The sequence below is a fragment of the Vidua chalybeata genome, chromosome 7, assembly GCF_026979565.1.
Source record: "Vidua chalybeata isolate OUT-0048 chromosome 7, bVidCha1 merged haplotype, whole genome shotgun sequence".
Taxonomy (NCBI): Eukaryota; Metazoa; Chordata; class Aves; order Passeriformes; family Viduidae; genus Vidua; species Vidua chalybeata.
The window spans coordinates 33,652,966-33,666,333 of record NC_071536.1 but is presented as its reverse complement, the minus strand read 5'-3'; the positions used below and the strand labels follow the sequence as shown (position 1 = coordinate 33,666,333).

General features: G+C 41.1%; 1 protein-coding gene across 1 annotated transcript in view; it reads left to right on the top strand.

Moving 5' to 3' along the window:
* The window catches only part of LOC128791082 (von Willebrand factor D and EGF domain-containing protein-like), a 230,157-nt gene extending 219,539 nt beyond the window's left edge, over nucleotides 1-10,618 (top strand). The window contains exon 29 of the mRNA XM_053948448.1: nucleotides 10,371-10,618. Coding sequence (XP_053804423.1) covers nucleotides 10,371-10,618 — 248 coding nt within the window. The remainder of the gene's footprint in view (nucleotides 1-10,370) is intronic.
* The last annotated feature ends 2,750 nt before the right edge of the window (nucleotides 10,619-13,368 follow it).

Below are 13,368 nucleotides of genomic sequence, written 5' to 3'. Positions count from 1 at the left end.
AATTTCAGCTGGCATGAATATCATAAATATACTTGTAATTTTTCTGTAAATTCATAATTTTAATGTCCCAAGTGTCTGAATTTTGGAGACTGAGTGCTTGGGCTTCTGAAGTCAATTGAGAAAATCATCAAAGAATTCAATTAGGAAAAAAGGAACTGTAATTGTTGCTTCTGGCATTCACTCTGGATTTAGTTCCCTGTATCCACTAGACCACAAAAGACTATCTAAAATTGTTTAAGTTTGATCATAATAAAAAGAATCTTTCTTTTCTGGTTCCATTAAGCAATCTCAATTTTGCAGGATGTAACACTGAAGTTTGCACATTACATTCCTGGAAGCTCAATTTTCTATTCGCTAGTGGGGAAAAAAAGAGGAGCAAAGTAGTTTTCACTTGGGAAAGAAATAACCAAATGACAGCTCCATGTACAAATGTATGCTACAAAATGTAATTTTTGGGTGGCTTGACTACAGGAAGAAGGGAGGTCAAAGATGCTATTAAAGAAAAAGAGGATCTATCTCTAGGCCATTTAAATAATAACATGCGATTGCTTCTCGTGGTATATTTCCTAATGTCTCATTCATAAGAGTTTGAAGTAATGAGATTTTCACAGTTATCTTTTGAAGAATATTCTGTAATCCAGTGACTGAATCCAGACTTGAGTCAAGCTCCTGAAAGAGTTATACACCCCCTGAAATAAGAGAGAACTGGGAAATAAATGCAAGACTTTACAGGATTAGCCCTTGGTACCTCATTCCCAGCTAAAAGGGAGGAAATTCCAAAAGAGTAACATAGGGGAAGAATGCAAAGCAAATTAATTAATTAATGTTAGTTTATCTTTTTCTCTGGAGTGTAGGTATGCCACAAAAGCAAATCATCTTAAGTACCACTTACAAAGGAAGCAGATTTTGGTTGGCTGGGGAAGTTATGCAAGATCAGAGGAAAAAAGGGGCAAAGAAAAGGTCAGGCTTCAACTCATCCACATCTCTTGAGTGTTTGGAAAAGCTAAAGTGGGAAATGGTGGCCTGAGCAGCCTGAGGACAGCAGAATTGTGAATGTGCTGCTGAAAGTCCAGCGCACCAGTAAGAACTCCAGGCTGTCTCCTGAATTGATCCATGGCTGGGCTCTGAGGATTTAAACCAAGCTAAATTCAAGAGGAAATGAAATCTCTCAGAGGCCTTGCAGGACAGATAACTGGAAGGTTTTTTTTGGTGAACAAAAGTAGGGGGAAATCTGGCACATTTGCAATTTTTGCATGTTACTGGAGCATTCAAATATGACCTAAAAATCTGTATCTGACCCAGAGGAAGTTTTTTACATTGTCTTCATAATTATTGATGCCTGTAGTTAAGCACAGTTAAGATTTTCTATTCAGCATCCAGTTTTACTTTGCACCTAAATCTCTCTCAAAGTGACAACGGAAAATTTCCAGATGGGATGCTTAGTTTTGGACATTGGTTGACTTTTTTTCTCTTGAGAAAAGCAGCTGAGCTGTTTTATTGAAAAGTCTGGTGAAACCGTGCTTTTTGTATGTAAACATTTGGGACAGTCTTATCTAAAACTTTCCTGCTGGGAAGCAGAGACTGAATTTTTAGGAGAGGGACAAATGGCACAGAAGGAAAATCCTGTTCCCATATCATTAAAGTATTCAAATCTGGCCGCGTTTTCAGGCTCCGAAAATATTTGCTGTGTTAGGAACCCACTAGAATTTCATAGCTAATTTCTCAGCTCACTGCCCTGAGCCCTCACAGCTCCCTCAGGGTGAGTGGACGTTGCCTGCAGAGCCTCTTGCCCACGCTCGAGCAGTCCCAGCGCAGCCGGATCTCGGTGTGTTCTTCCATGCAGCTGTTCCTTGGAGGAGACAAATTCTCCTGTCAACGACCCTTGCACAGTTGGATGGAAAGCAGTCACTTCACCTTTTCTCTACAATTAGTGCTTCCACCCTGTCCAAGGGGAAAGGAGTCAAAGCCATTCTGGGCTGGGATGCAGAGTGGAATTGTATATCTATGTGTTTAAAATATATATGCAAATAATTTATATATATAGATATACAAATTTAACATATATTTATTTAATATATATACATTTAACATGTACGATACACACATCTATATAAACACCTTTGAGAGCTCCATTACAAGACACTATGTCAAAAAAAAATTATTAGGGTTGTAAAAATCGATTTCTCCAAAAAGAAAAATGTCAAAATGAGGACTGCACTTGGACATTTCTTTAGCTCCCACAGAAACAAAGCTCCTGATACAACTTCTATGTATGTGACTGTATTAATTTTTAAAGACAGGAGTTCAGAATTGTGAGTTCAAGCATAGACAGACAGGGTTTGATTTGCAAACAAGCAAACATTCACCTCTGTAACTGAGACCAGGAGAAAATGCAGTTTGAACATATAGCATGCTACCGAAGACACATTACTTTGCAAAAACTAAATGTGAGTAATTTCAAACTGGATTTACAGCATTAACGCTCCCTTTTAATCCACGTTCTAGGTCATAGTCACGCAGGGGCCAACATCTGCAGGGGTGTCATGCTAATTAATTTAGCCACAACACTGAAAGCATGATGCAAAACCACTAGAAGGCTATTTATGTGATTTGTTGATGCAAGGCTTCAGTAGCACTCTGTAAATAACCAAAGAAAAAGGACTCAAATAAATACTAACCAAGTACTTATTCAGTAGGTACTCTGTATGCTGAGCAAAGCAAAGCTTATCTGGAACTAGGAAAGGGGTGATTTAAAGTTTCATAGGTGACTTTGATCCTGGGATTTCTAAGTGCTTGACTTACTTGACTTTGTACTCTGAGCTTTTTTTTTCCCCTTAATATTAGTATTGGTTTGGCAAGGTCATTTTTATGTAAATTGGACTAATTTAATGATACTGGGTGGAATTCAGACTGGAATGTAGAAAGCCCCCTACAACACTGATGAAATTTAAAGGGTTCCACGTTGTAATTAAAGGTGTGCTAAATTGATATAGAGGAAAATCTGTCTGGAGGGAGCATAATGACCACCCTTGTAATGAGTCACTCCAGGCAGAGAAATGTTCAGACCCATAATGTCAAAGTCACCTGCCCACAAAGGCAAAAGAGTAAGAAAGGCAACCATATATGCATTTGACATTTCCATTTCCTTGGTGATTTCTCTTCTATCAGCAAACAGTGCTCCGAGTATCATCATCACTCAGAAATAATCAGAACCGTTGCCACTTCTTCTAGAAACAAAGTCCAGAATTGAGAATCTGTCTTTCAGGATGAAAATCTGTGCAAAAGGTGTGTTGTTCCCTTGGTGGGTATCATTTGCCTGAGCATCTCCTACATACACAAAGGAAGACTGTAGAATGTCCAGCTGAAGCATACACAACAGCTGCCATTCAAAGCACAGAGTCCAAATAGATTTTGTCATCTTGCAGGGTTTGCTCAGATAGAAATCTGAGTATTGAATTTCTTAAAGAGAAAATTCAGGTCTCCCTATATCCTATTTTTGGTGCCCAAACCATCTTTCTGGGGCTGCCTGGGGCATCAGTTTGTTCATGATAATACAGACTAATGATAGGTGAAATTTCCCTGTTCTGCTGGGTGCCAACAGGAGGAGAAGGAAACTCCTGTGTTTGTAGGAGCAGGAGTTTTTGCTTTTGCCCCTTTTCAGATTCTCCAAAAGACCCCTGAGTGCATCTCCCAGGTACTCCCCTGAAGTGGTTTGTGTTTGACATCAGCTCCCAGGACCTCTCTGATGTGGGTCTCTAAATCATATCCCCTTGGCTGGTAATTGCTGCTGCAGCCTGCCAGACCTCCCTCCAACTGAGTTTTTTTTCTTGTGGAAGACAAGAAACACTACTAAAAGGCTGTGATGCAGAAAACAAATTCCTCAAAACAAAGTGTGATTTATTTTGTCAAAAGGTGTACAGCACTCAGAGAAATGGAGTTAAAATGGCAGAGCCCAAGGCAATACTGTTACTGCCTGGCATCACCATCAGCCTCCAGGGAGATGTGATTTAACCTCCATGTCCCCTGCTCCCTCAGGTACCTTGTCACAGCTGCCCCAGCCCGTGGCTCTCAATCACCTCCAGCAGCCCGTGGCAGCTGCCTGCTCCTCTCTCCACCAGGTTACAACACTCCAGCCTTGTTCCACATCAGGGTCTTCTTGCCTCCTCCTGCTCTTTCTCAGCAAGACAGCCCTGCTGTTGCTATTAAAACTCTGCAGCTGCAGCTCATGGATATAAATATGACCACTCTGTTCAAGTACTTCTGAAGTGCTCTTTTTTAGCTCCTTATTTTGCTTTTCTTGCCTGTTTTTTTTTTCTTTCTTCTTTGTTCCGTTATCTCCCTCTTACATATTTCACTTCACATGATGGAACTCACTCCACAGACCCAGACAGACCCTATAATCATAGAAAATAATTCCAAGATACAGGAATGGAAGTACTGAGCAGAAAGAGAAGACCTAGAATTTATACCTGCTCCCAGAAAAGTGTCAAAAGCAAATCCCAGTAAGTGCAAAGCCCTTGCACTCAGCCCAGGGCTATTTCCATCCCTCCTGACCCCATAGCTGGAAGTCATGAACTTTATTACCCACTCTGAGACTTCTTCTTCCTCTTCCTTCAGGATACAGAATTCCACTCAGAAACTAGATTTAAATGTATACCTTAAGCAAAGACATCAATCTTGTCCTTCTGTGGTATTCACGCCACTGCAACTTTCCTTAGGAACCCTATGGAAATGACATTTTCTCTCCCACAGAAACCTGTAACTGCATTGTAAACATTCAACAGTAGCATTCAAGAGTTACTGGTCATGAAATGACATGGCTAAAGATCATGAAAGGAATTCCTTTAATGTCTACACCACGTCTACACTTGGATTTTCAGATTCAGCATTTAGTGATATTTGCTCCTATGTTAGCCAAGTCTTATCTTACAAAGTAATTTTCACTTTCTCACAACCCAGGGGAGTGGAGTTAACACCGACTAAATGAAATGCCATGGCATTTTTTCCATCTTTCTCAAATGCTGGGGGTGTGAAAGTCCAGAGAACAAGCCATAAACAGCAAAATCACACAGTAGGTGGGAAAAAATGGGGAGGAGGGACTGACTGGGTGAACCCTCCATGGCTGATTGAACAGGACAGCACATTTGGACTAAATTAAATTTCAGTGTTGAAATTATGTTGCAGTAGTGATGATCAGAGGAAAATATTGATAGCAATAAAACGAAATTCTAAAGAAAGTGGCAATACATCAGAAGACAGCATGTTGACACGATTTATGTTAATTTCTTCAGGTTTCATCCCCATCTGCATTAATGTTGACACCTCGTGTAACCAAGCAAATAACTCTCAAAGAGCCAGGGAGGGAAAGTAAATGATTGCAGCTGCCATTAGGCTCCTATATATTGTAGTAAGCAAAGGCACCAACTCATTATGACCTTGATCTAACAACCCCAGGGGATTGCTCATCAAGCTCTACATTTTTAAACATTATTTCACGGAGAATGTTTATTAATAAGTTACATTTCTCTTACCAGTTTTCAATTATAACAAGCAAAAAACAATGGCAGAGAAGAGAGGGAAAGTAAAAGCGAGGACACAGAAGGAAATCTGAGGCAAGTGAATCACAAGCAATAAACAAACCTCTTTCTACAGTCAGGTGTGTTTTCAAAACTATTTAACAGGTCACAGGTATCAGGGGACACTTACTTAGGTGACCTTATCATTATGTTAGCAAGCGTCCTCTCCAATTCCATCACTGCAGAACCTGACTCTCTAAGCAGACTCTCAGGCATGAAAATAACTTTAAATAAATTGCAGCAAAGTCCTGTTGCCCTGTAATTCAGTCACTCTTGTGAAGCTTCTTGCAGGGGCTCTTTCCACGGGGAAAGAGGATACACTGAGTCATAAACTCTTATTTATTCAGGGCAGTGAAGGCTTGATTTGGGCAACTGAAGTCAATAGAAAAATTCCCACTTTCTTCAATGGACTTTGAATCCTTTGCTAAGTTCTCAAAAGGTGTTTGCCTTGGCTTTACTTCAGCTGTTGTCCCCTCTCCTTCAGGTGCAGTTGCCATTTGGTCAAATTAACTGCTGTCAGATTCAGGAGATAGATGGGATTTTGGATCTGGCTGTGTGGCTGCCCCTGTTACATTTTCATTTTATAAACCTGCCGCTCCTGTTTTAATTTGAAAATTACTTTGTTACACTTAAATTGCTTTCAAAGGCAGCCTGTCTGGGCCAGCAGATGCACTAATGAGGGTTCTTTATCTTTAAAATGTGCAAAGGGTAATTTCCTTATTTAATTTTAAAAATATTTTATTCTGTTATTTTTTGGTTCACATTTAATTCCAGAAAGAAGGGACAGAAACACAAAATGCTTTGTTGTAATCCTTAATGGATTAGTGGTATTGATCAAAGCTTTGGGTGCTGATGTGAGTTTGTCACTTAATCTTATAGGCATGTTTATCTATTTACCAAGAATTCAGAGTGCCAGGCTAGCAGCACTACGAGCCCAAGGGCCAGTCCATCTCCTTCCATAGATGGATACGCTTGCTGAGGAAAAGAAATAAATGGTCAAATGATACATCTATGTGTAGTATGGTGGGGATTGCTGTTTCTTTTGCTAAATCACAATTTCCCCTCAACTTCATCTAAACAGGGCAGTTTCATCAAGAATGGAGCAAAGCAAGACAACATTCTGTATTAAATTAGGTAGTAACATGTGCAGTGCATGTTAATGGGAAGAAAAGCTGCATCACTGGGATTTTATTTTTTAATTAGATACAATCAGTTTGACAAAAGGACATTGAGTGGTCTTGATTTTCACTTCAGAGAAATGTGATCATACTTACAATATATTTGTATGACAATTTTTTAAAATGCCATATTAGAATATTAATTAATTCTTTAAACACATCATTTTGGTAAATTAAATCCAAAGTGACCTTGAAGAAATGAAAGTCTCAGATCTTAAAAAGAGAAGTTTTTGGAGGAGAAAAAAAAGAGGTGGAAGAGGACTTATCCCAGCACTGGTGGGGCTGAGCAGGCAGGGGTGGGGAAATGGGCCAGTGTGGCTGCCAGCTGCAGAAAGGCAGAGGGCAGAGAGGACTTACTGTGGTGCCAGGGAAAGAAAATCTGCGATGAAAATGAAGATGGGAAAACAGAAAATCGCTGTCTATGCAATAGGTGTTGAGATGGTCCAACATTTGTAGTCATATGTCAGAAAAGGTGCAGTAAAAGCATTGCAGCACTGTGAGAACCAGTGCTGCAATGAAAACCAGTGCTGCAAACAGCTGCCAAATGGGCCAGCGAGGGGGCAAAGCACCACTGTGAATCATGGCTCCCTATAATCCCACAGGATGGACAGCCACCTTCCATGTGGTGTGTTTTAGCAGACTGCAAGCTGAACCCAGATGTAGTGCCGCTTTCCATCCTCCAAATTTGCATGTAATATTTGCCCCTGCAAATTAAATTTCATAGCATTTTGAATGAGGTTTTTGCATATAATAACCCCTGATCTCTTTGATCTTTCTTGCTGCCTGGCTTCTGGCTCCTAATTCCTACCACCAACTCCAGTCTCAACCTGTACTTTCTGCCAGTCCTGTTCCTTTACCTGAATTGGATGCTGCTACTTACTCACAGCAACTTCCAGCTAAACTGACCTTCTCCTGCAGACTCAGGAGGCTCTAACATTTTTTAGCATTGGCACAGCTTAAATGTGTCAGCTGGGGCCAATTCTGTTTCCATATGCTTGAAATGCCTCTTCTGTGGGTATAATGGTTACTCTGGTTATAAATGGTTACAGTGGTTCTGTGGTTATAAAGGTTATACTTTAATCTAAAAGACTTTCTTGCTCTTTTCCTACCCAGAACAATTGCACACATTTCAAAAGCTGTGGATGATAAGTACAAAAGCCTGGCAGAACTGACTGGAGAGTTTTTCTGAAGAATTGATATGAACCACTCTCATCAGTGACTTTGTAAGAAGAGCATTAACTCTGATCTTCAGGAGCCACCTTCAGCTGTATCAAAAGTATCCCACTAAAACAGACCTCCAGGTCCTTCAGGATATCCTCAGATCCGTTGTACCCTCTTATCACTTTGGGTTAGTGAAAACACACTTAGACTGTAAATAACTTTTTTGCATCTCTGTTTGCAAGTTTGCAAATGAGACTTCTGCAATTTATGTTTCTATCAGTGTATTCTTTCATGTACCAACACCTTAATTTTCTTTATTGAAGATATATTCCCATAAGACTGAGAGCTGCAATGACACAGCTCAGCAAAGTTCCTTAGCAGCACATAATTCACAACATTTTCCTCCACCTGCTCCAGGCTGGGCAGAGTCTCAAGCACAGACAGAATGAGAAGATCTATAGAAGGTCTATAAAGGACATTATCCCTGGAAAGAGACACTGGGATTTATAACCTATTCTCTCTGGGCTAATGCTTTAATGCAAGTAAAGGCCTACAGCTATAAACATTCTGCCAACATCACAATGAGAGTGACATCCACTAGAAATTAAGTATTCTTGTTTGATAAAATCATTGCTCATATTTTTTTACCAGAATAATTCCAAATATCATAGAATCATAGAATGGCCTGATTTGGAAGGGACCTTAAAGATCACCTGGTTCCAACCCCCCTGCTGTGGGCAGGGGCATCTTCCACCAAACCTGATTGCCCAGAGAACCATCTAACTTGGCCTTGAACACTTTCAGTGATGGAACATCTACAGCTTCTCTGGGCAGCCTGTCCAGTGTCTCAACACCCTCACAGTAAAGAATTTTTCTTTTAATACCTAATCTAAATCTACTCTCAGTTTGAAGCCATTCCCCCTTGTCCCATCACTACATGCGCTTGCAGGATGACTCCCTGGTTCTTGTAGGCTTCTTTTATGTACTGGAAAGATCATGGAGGAAAAAATCAAACTCCTGTCCTGTGAGTTATCTTTCGCCCAGTTTGAGCAGAGGAAAAAGTCACAAACCAACACCTACCCTATATGTTCTGACCTGAAACAACAAAAACCATCAAATGGCCCTGCAGAATGGAAGCTCATGCACTGAGCTGGATGCACATGGAATCAGGTGCAAACTCCCTTTGCCTGATGCTCCCACACACACTGCACTTGATGCTTTACCATTTTTTCCCCATCTGGAGGAGATTCAGGTCTGGCAGCCTACAGAGTTGTCCCATTTCTGCATAAGCAGCAGAGGTTGTCTATAAGAAATGTAAGCCATTAAAAAAGGATGCTGAGGAAACTTTAGAAATGGAGCTGTTGTCAGCAGAGATTAAATTGTATACCAACAGCACAACATTTATGCACTGCTACTTAAACTGTGACAAATGGTTGCAAACATGATAGTTTCAAGATCTTTAATCTAAATGAATGGTGCTTTTAGCCTACCTCTGACTGGAATTCATTTTGGAAATAAAGAAGCATTTCCTTCTCATCTGTGTACAGAACTACACCAGCAATGACTGAAAGGGCAGGAGTTGCAGCTCTTGCTCTTGACAGAACTGTGGAGAACTGAAAGGATTGGAACAGGCTGTCTCTATGTATTTATTCCCTTCTGAGTCCCAAGCAATGTCTGCAATGTAAATTAGGATTTTACCTACCTGTTGACCTTAGAGAAATTGTTTTCAATGAGTTTTTTCTCTTCTTTCATTTTTCTTGTTACAACAACACGCATAATGTAAGCTCACATAAGACAGCAAAGATCACATTAAAATGTAATTTTTTAAATTGCAAACATCTCAAATAGCACTTTGTTCAAAAATAATTTCCATCATTATCAGTTTCAATTTAATATTAACTACTGGAGAAAACTGATGGCATAGGGAGTTTATCCTACTTGCACTGAATTTATTCCTCAGACACTCAGATGAAGGAATTAAACACATAATTCTTACAAGCAAGTATTTAAAAAGTTTTTATTTTAGTGTTTATAGTTTTGTAATACAATATTTATAAAATAATATAATTTCAAACATTCCAAGGTGTTCTTCAGTTGATAGCACAAAAGAAAAAATAACTTTTTTATCCTTCCCCCACTACCTACCCCATCCCCATCCCTGTTCTCAATCAGAGACTTGACTGTACCCCTTAGAGATTTTGGAATTAAAGGAAAAGGTAGAAAAAAAAGGAACAGGAAGAGATGTTAGGTGGAAAACATTTCTTCAAAAGGAAACAACTCATCACAATTACAAAAAACGTGAATTCGGCATGCAACCAGGTGACCAGATTCTGATGCTTGTGGGACATTTTCAGCCCCCTTGCACAACTGCAACATTTTCAGCTGCAGGGTGACCTGAGGTGCTGAACTGGGTAAAGACAATAAAAACAATCTTCCCCGTCCCGTTTTTTTTCAGGGAAAATAACATCTTTGCTCAGAAGAAATCCTTCCGGTGAAACGCTGAACTTGGAGCAAGGTGACAGTGCAGCTGAAGCTGCTGCGAAGAGCAGGAAGGCAGTGCCATCTCGTGGTGCCCGCGCTGCGCTGGGGATGAAGCGCATCCCGGCCATCCTCATCCTCCGCGCACAGCCGGCGGGAAAAGCAAGTCCCGGCAGCTTGGGAAGCTATAAAAATTTCCCGAAGGAAATAGATTTGAACAAGTGAGATAAAAGACCTTTAGAAATCCATCAGATGCAGAGATGAGGGTGAATTTCTGCGCGGCGTGGCCTCGAGGCCGCCTCTGTCCTGGGAGGTTTCCAGCCCGCTGCGGAAACCGGGGGCGGCACGGCGGCAGCTCGGGCAGGGAGAGCTGGCCTGGCCGCTGGTGTAGCAGCGACATCTGCCACCAGAACATCCCTTAGGACAGCAGAGCGCAGGTTTGGGGCAGATGGATGACCCTGGGCTCCTGTGGGCACAGGGGTGCCCGCTGAGTGACCCCTGCGCAGCCGTGCCCAGGCGCGGGCAGAACTCCGCCCGCAGCCCCTGAGGGAAATCGCCCGGCTAGAACTATCACCCTCTCATTCTTTTATATCAGTGTCTGTTATTTCAATGTATTAGAGCCGAGATATTCAAAGCTGCCTGAGGGTTTGGAGAATTAGATTCAAAATGTTCTAGGCAATTCTGAATATTCCTAAGAGGGTGATTTTACAATGCTATGAGTCTGATCCTTCAATCCCTCCTTGTGTAAGGAGCACTTACTTAGAGAAATAGTTTAAGTAGTATTGTCTTAGAGCCAAATTTTGACATTTAGCTGCTGGCCATGCCGGTAGCATATTTTTTTTCATGTTCTGCAAGTAAACTCAGAGTGAGCAAAAGCTGCCATCTTGCCTTTGGGCGAGGTGCACTCCTGGACATGCACCAAGAGAAGAGAGCCCGTAATTCAGAGATGATGTAATGATGAGAGACAAATTCAGCACATGGAAGTGGAAAATATGTTCCTTACATGCTGTGTTAGAAGTGGGGAAGACTTTAATTGTTTTGCAGAAAAATATGTCTTGATTTGTTTGCCTGCTATTGTGTTGTGTGTTTCTGGTGAGCTAAAATCCAGCAAAGGCCAGGGATAGGAAGAATGGGCAAAGGATAGGAATTGTACCAGGATGGATCCACCCTTAATGAAAAGATGCAGCAGAAAAATGGTGCTGCAAGGCCAAAACCAGAGCCCTGCTGAAGATTTAGAAACCAGCTGGGAGCATTTTCAAGGCCCCAGGACAGGCAAAGGCTGTGTGGATAGAAGTCAGACTGATGTCTGATGTCAGACTGATGGAGCAAAGGCAGAGCAAGCTTAGCTCCAGCTTTAAAGGGATGTCAGGGACAAACAGGGCCTATGGAAAGTGTACAGCTCAGGGAGGGGTGAGATGAGTTAGGCTTTTTGCATGGATTTTCAGGGGAAAAAACAGTATGCAAGCAGCTTGCTTGTGTGTCTGGCAGTCCACTCAGTGGTTTTTAAATCTTTGAGCTAGTTTGACCAAACCCAGCAGAGACTCAAAGGCCCTGTATCCCTAACACAGTTTATCAGTACAAACACTTAGACAGCAATAATAAACTTCACACCCCCGTCAAGAAAAAACTACAGCATGAATCAGAGCTTAGTCATAAACCAACTCCAAAACAGGCACAAAATCACAAGAATCCAGAATCCAGGACTTCTGCATTTTGTAGGACTAATGCTTACTCTAACACATTTCTTTCCATCACTACATTTAGTGGCTGTTTCTCCTTCCCAAAGCATTTAAATTATTACATCTCAGGTGGCAAAAAGGAGATGGGGTGGAATGCTGATTTGATTTAGAAACAGGATGAGCAGTGAGATTTCATTTGGAAAGGATCACAGAGATAGACCCATTTTTTTGAGAGAAACAGCCAGGAGAAAATGAAAAACAGGTCATAGCTCACCCTGCAAACATTATGCCTGAGAAAAAGTCTGGCCCAAGTAAAGGGTGGAAGTAAATATTCTCCATTCATGTCTAAAATAGCACTTCCAGGCAATTTACTCTCTACCCACTGCATCAGAATGGGTATTCACACCCCACAAAGTAACCTTGACCAAGGTGTAAAAATTGCTGTGTGTAAGAAGCTGGCCTGAGTTTCTAAAATGCCCTGAGTGTCTGATTTGATCCAGTGAAGGGTTATGAACTGAGGACAAGCTGAGGTTTTTCCACTTCACTCCCAGCTGGTAATTGCACTCATCATTCTTGCTGTATATAGGAGACCATGGCATACTGTGTGAGGAAATATTTTGTTATGCAGGATAGAGATGAAGAGCATGGACAATACCAGCAAAAGCCTGGCAGGGACTTCAGCAGCACAAAACTCAAACTAATAACTATGGTTCTCAGATCTGTGTTACCCTTTATTGAATTCACTAAAGCTTGGAGGGTCAGAGGTTTGGTTACCCATGTCTACTGCAGATTCAGTTCTATAACACAGTCACTGGATTTCAGTATCTCTTTTCTTCTGTCCATGTCTTTTAAAGTCTTCTCTTTAGTGCTTGATGTTTCTCAAAATACACATAAGATGAGCATCAGAGGATTTTTGTACAATACATTTGGCAAACTCCAAAATGCTGAGTTAGAAAAGTATACTGCACCAGTAAAAAGAAAGTCATAGAATCATAGAATGGTTTGGGCTGGAAAAGACCTTAAAGCTCAGCCTGTTCCACTCCCTGCTGCAGGCACTTTCCACTATCCCAAGCCCCATCCAACCTGACCTTGAACAATTCCAGGGATGGAGCAGCCACAGCTTCTCTCAGCAACTAGTGCCAGGGCCTTCCCACCCTCACAGGGAAGAATTTCTTCCGAAATAATTGCTTCCTATTAATCCCTTCAAAGTCTTTGATGAAAACCTGAGATTTGTACACTTTCTCCAATAAACTTTGATGTTTCAAATGTACTATTCAAATTACTTTTCAAAAATTA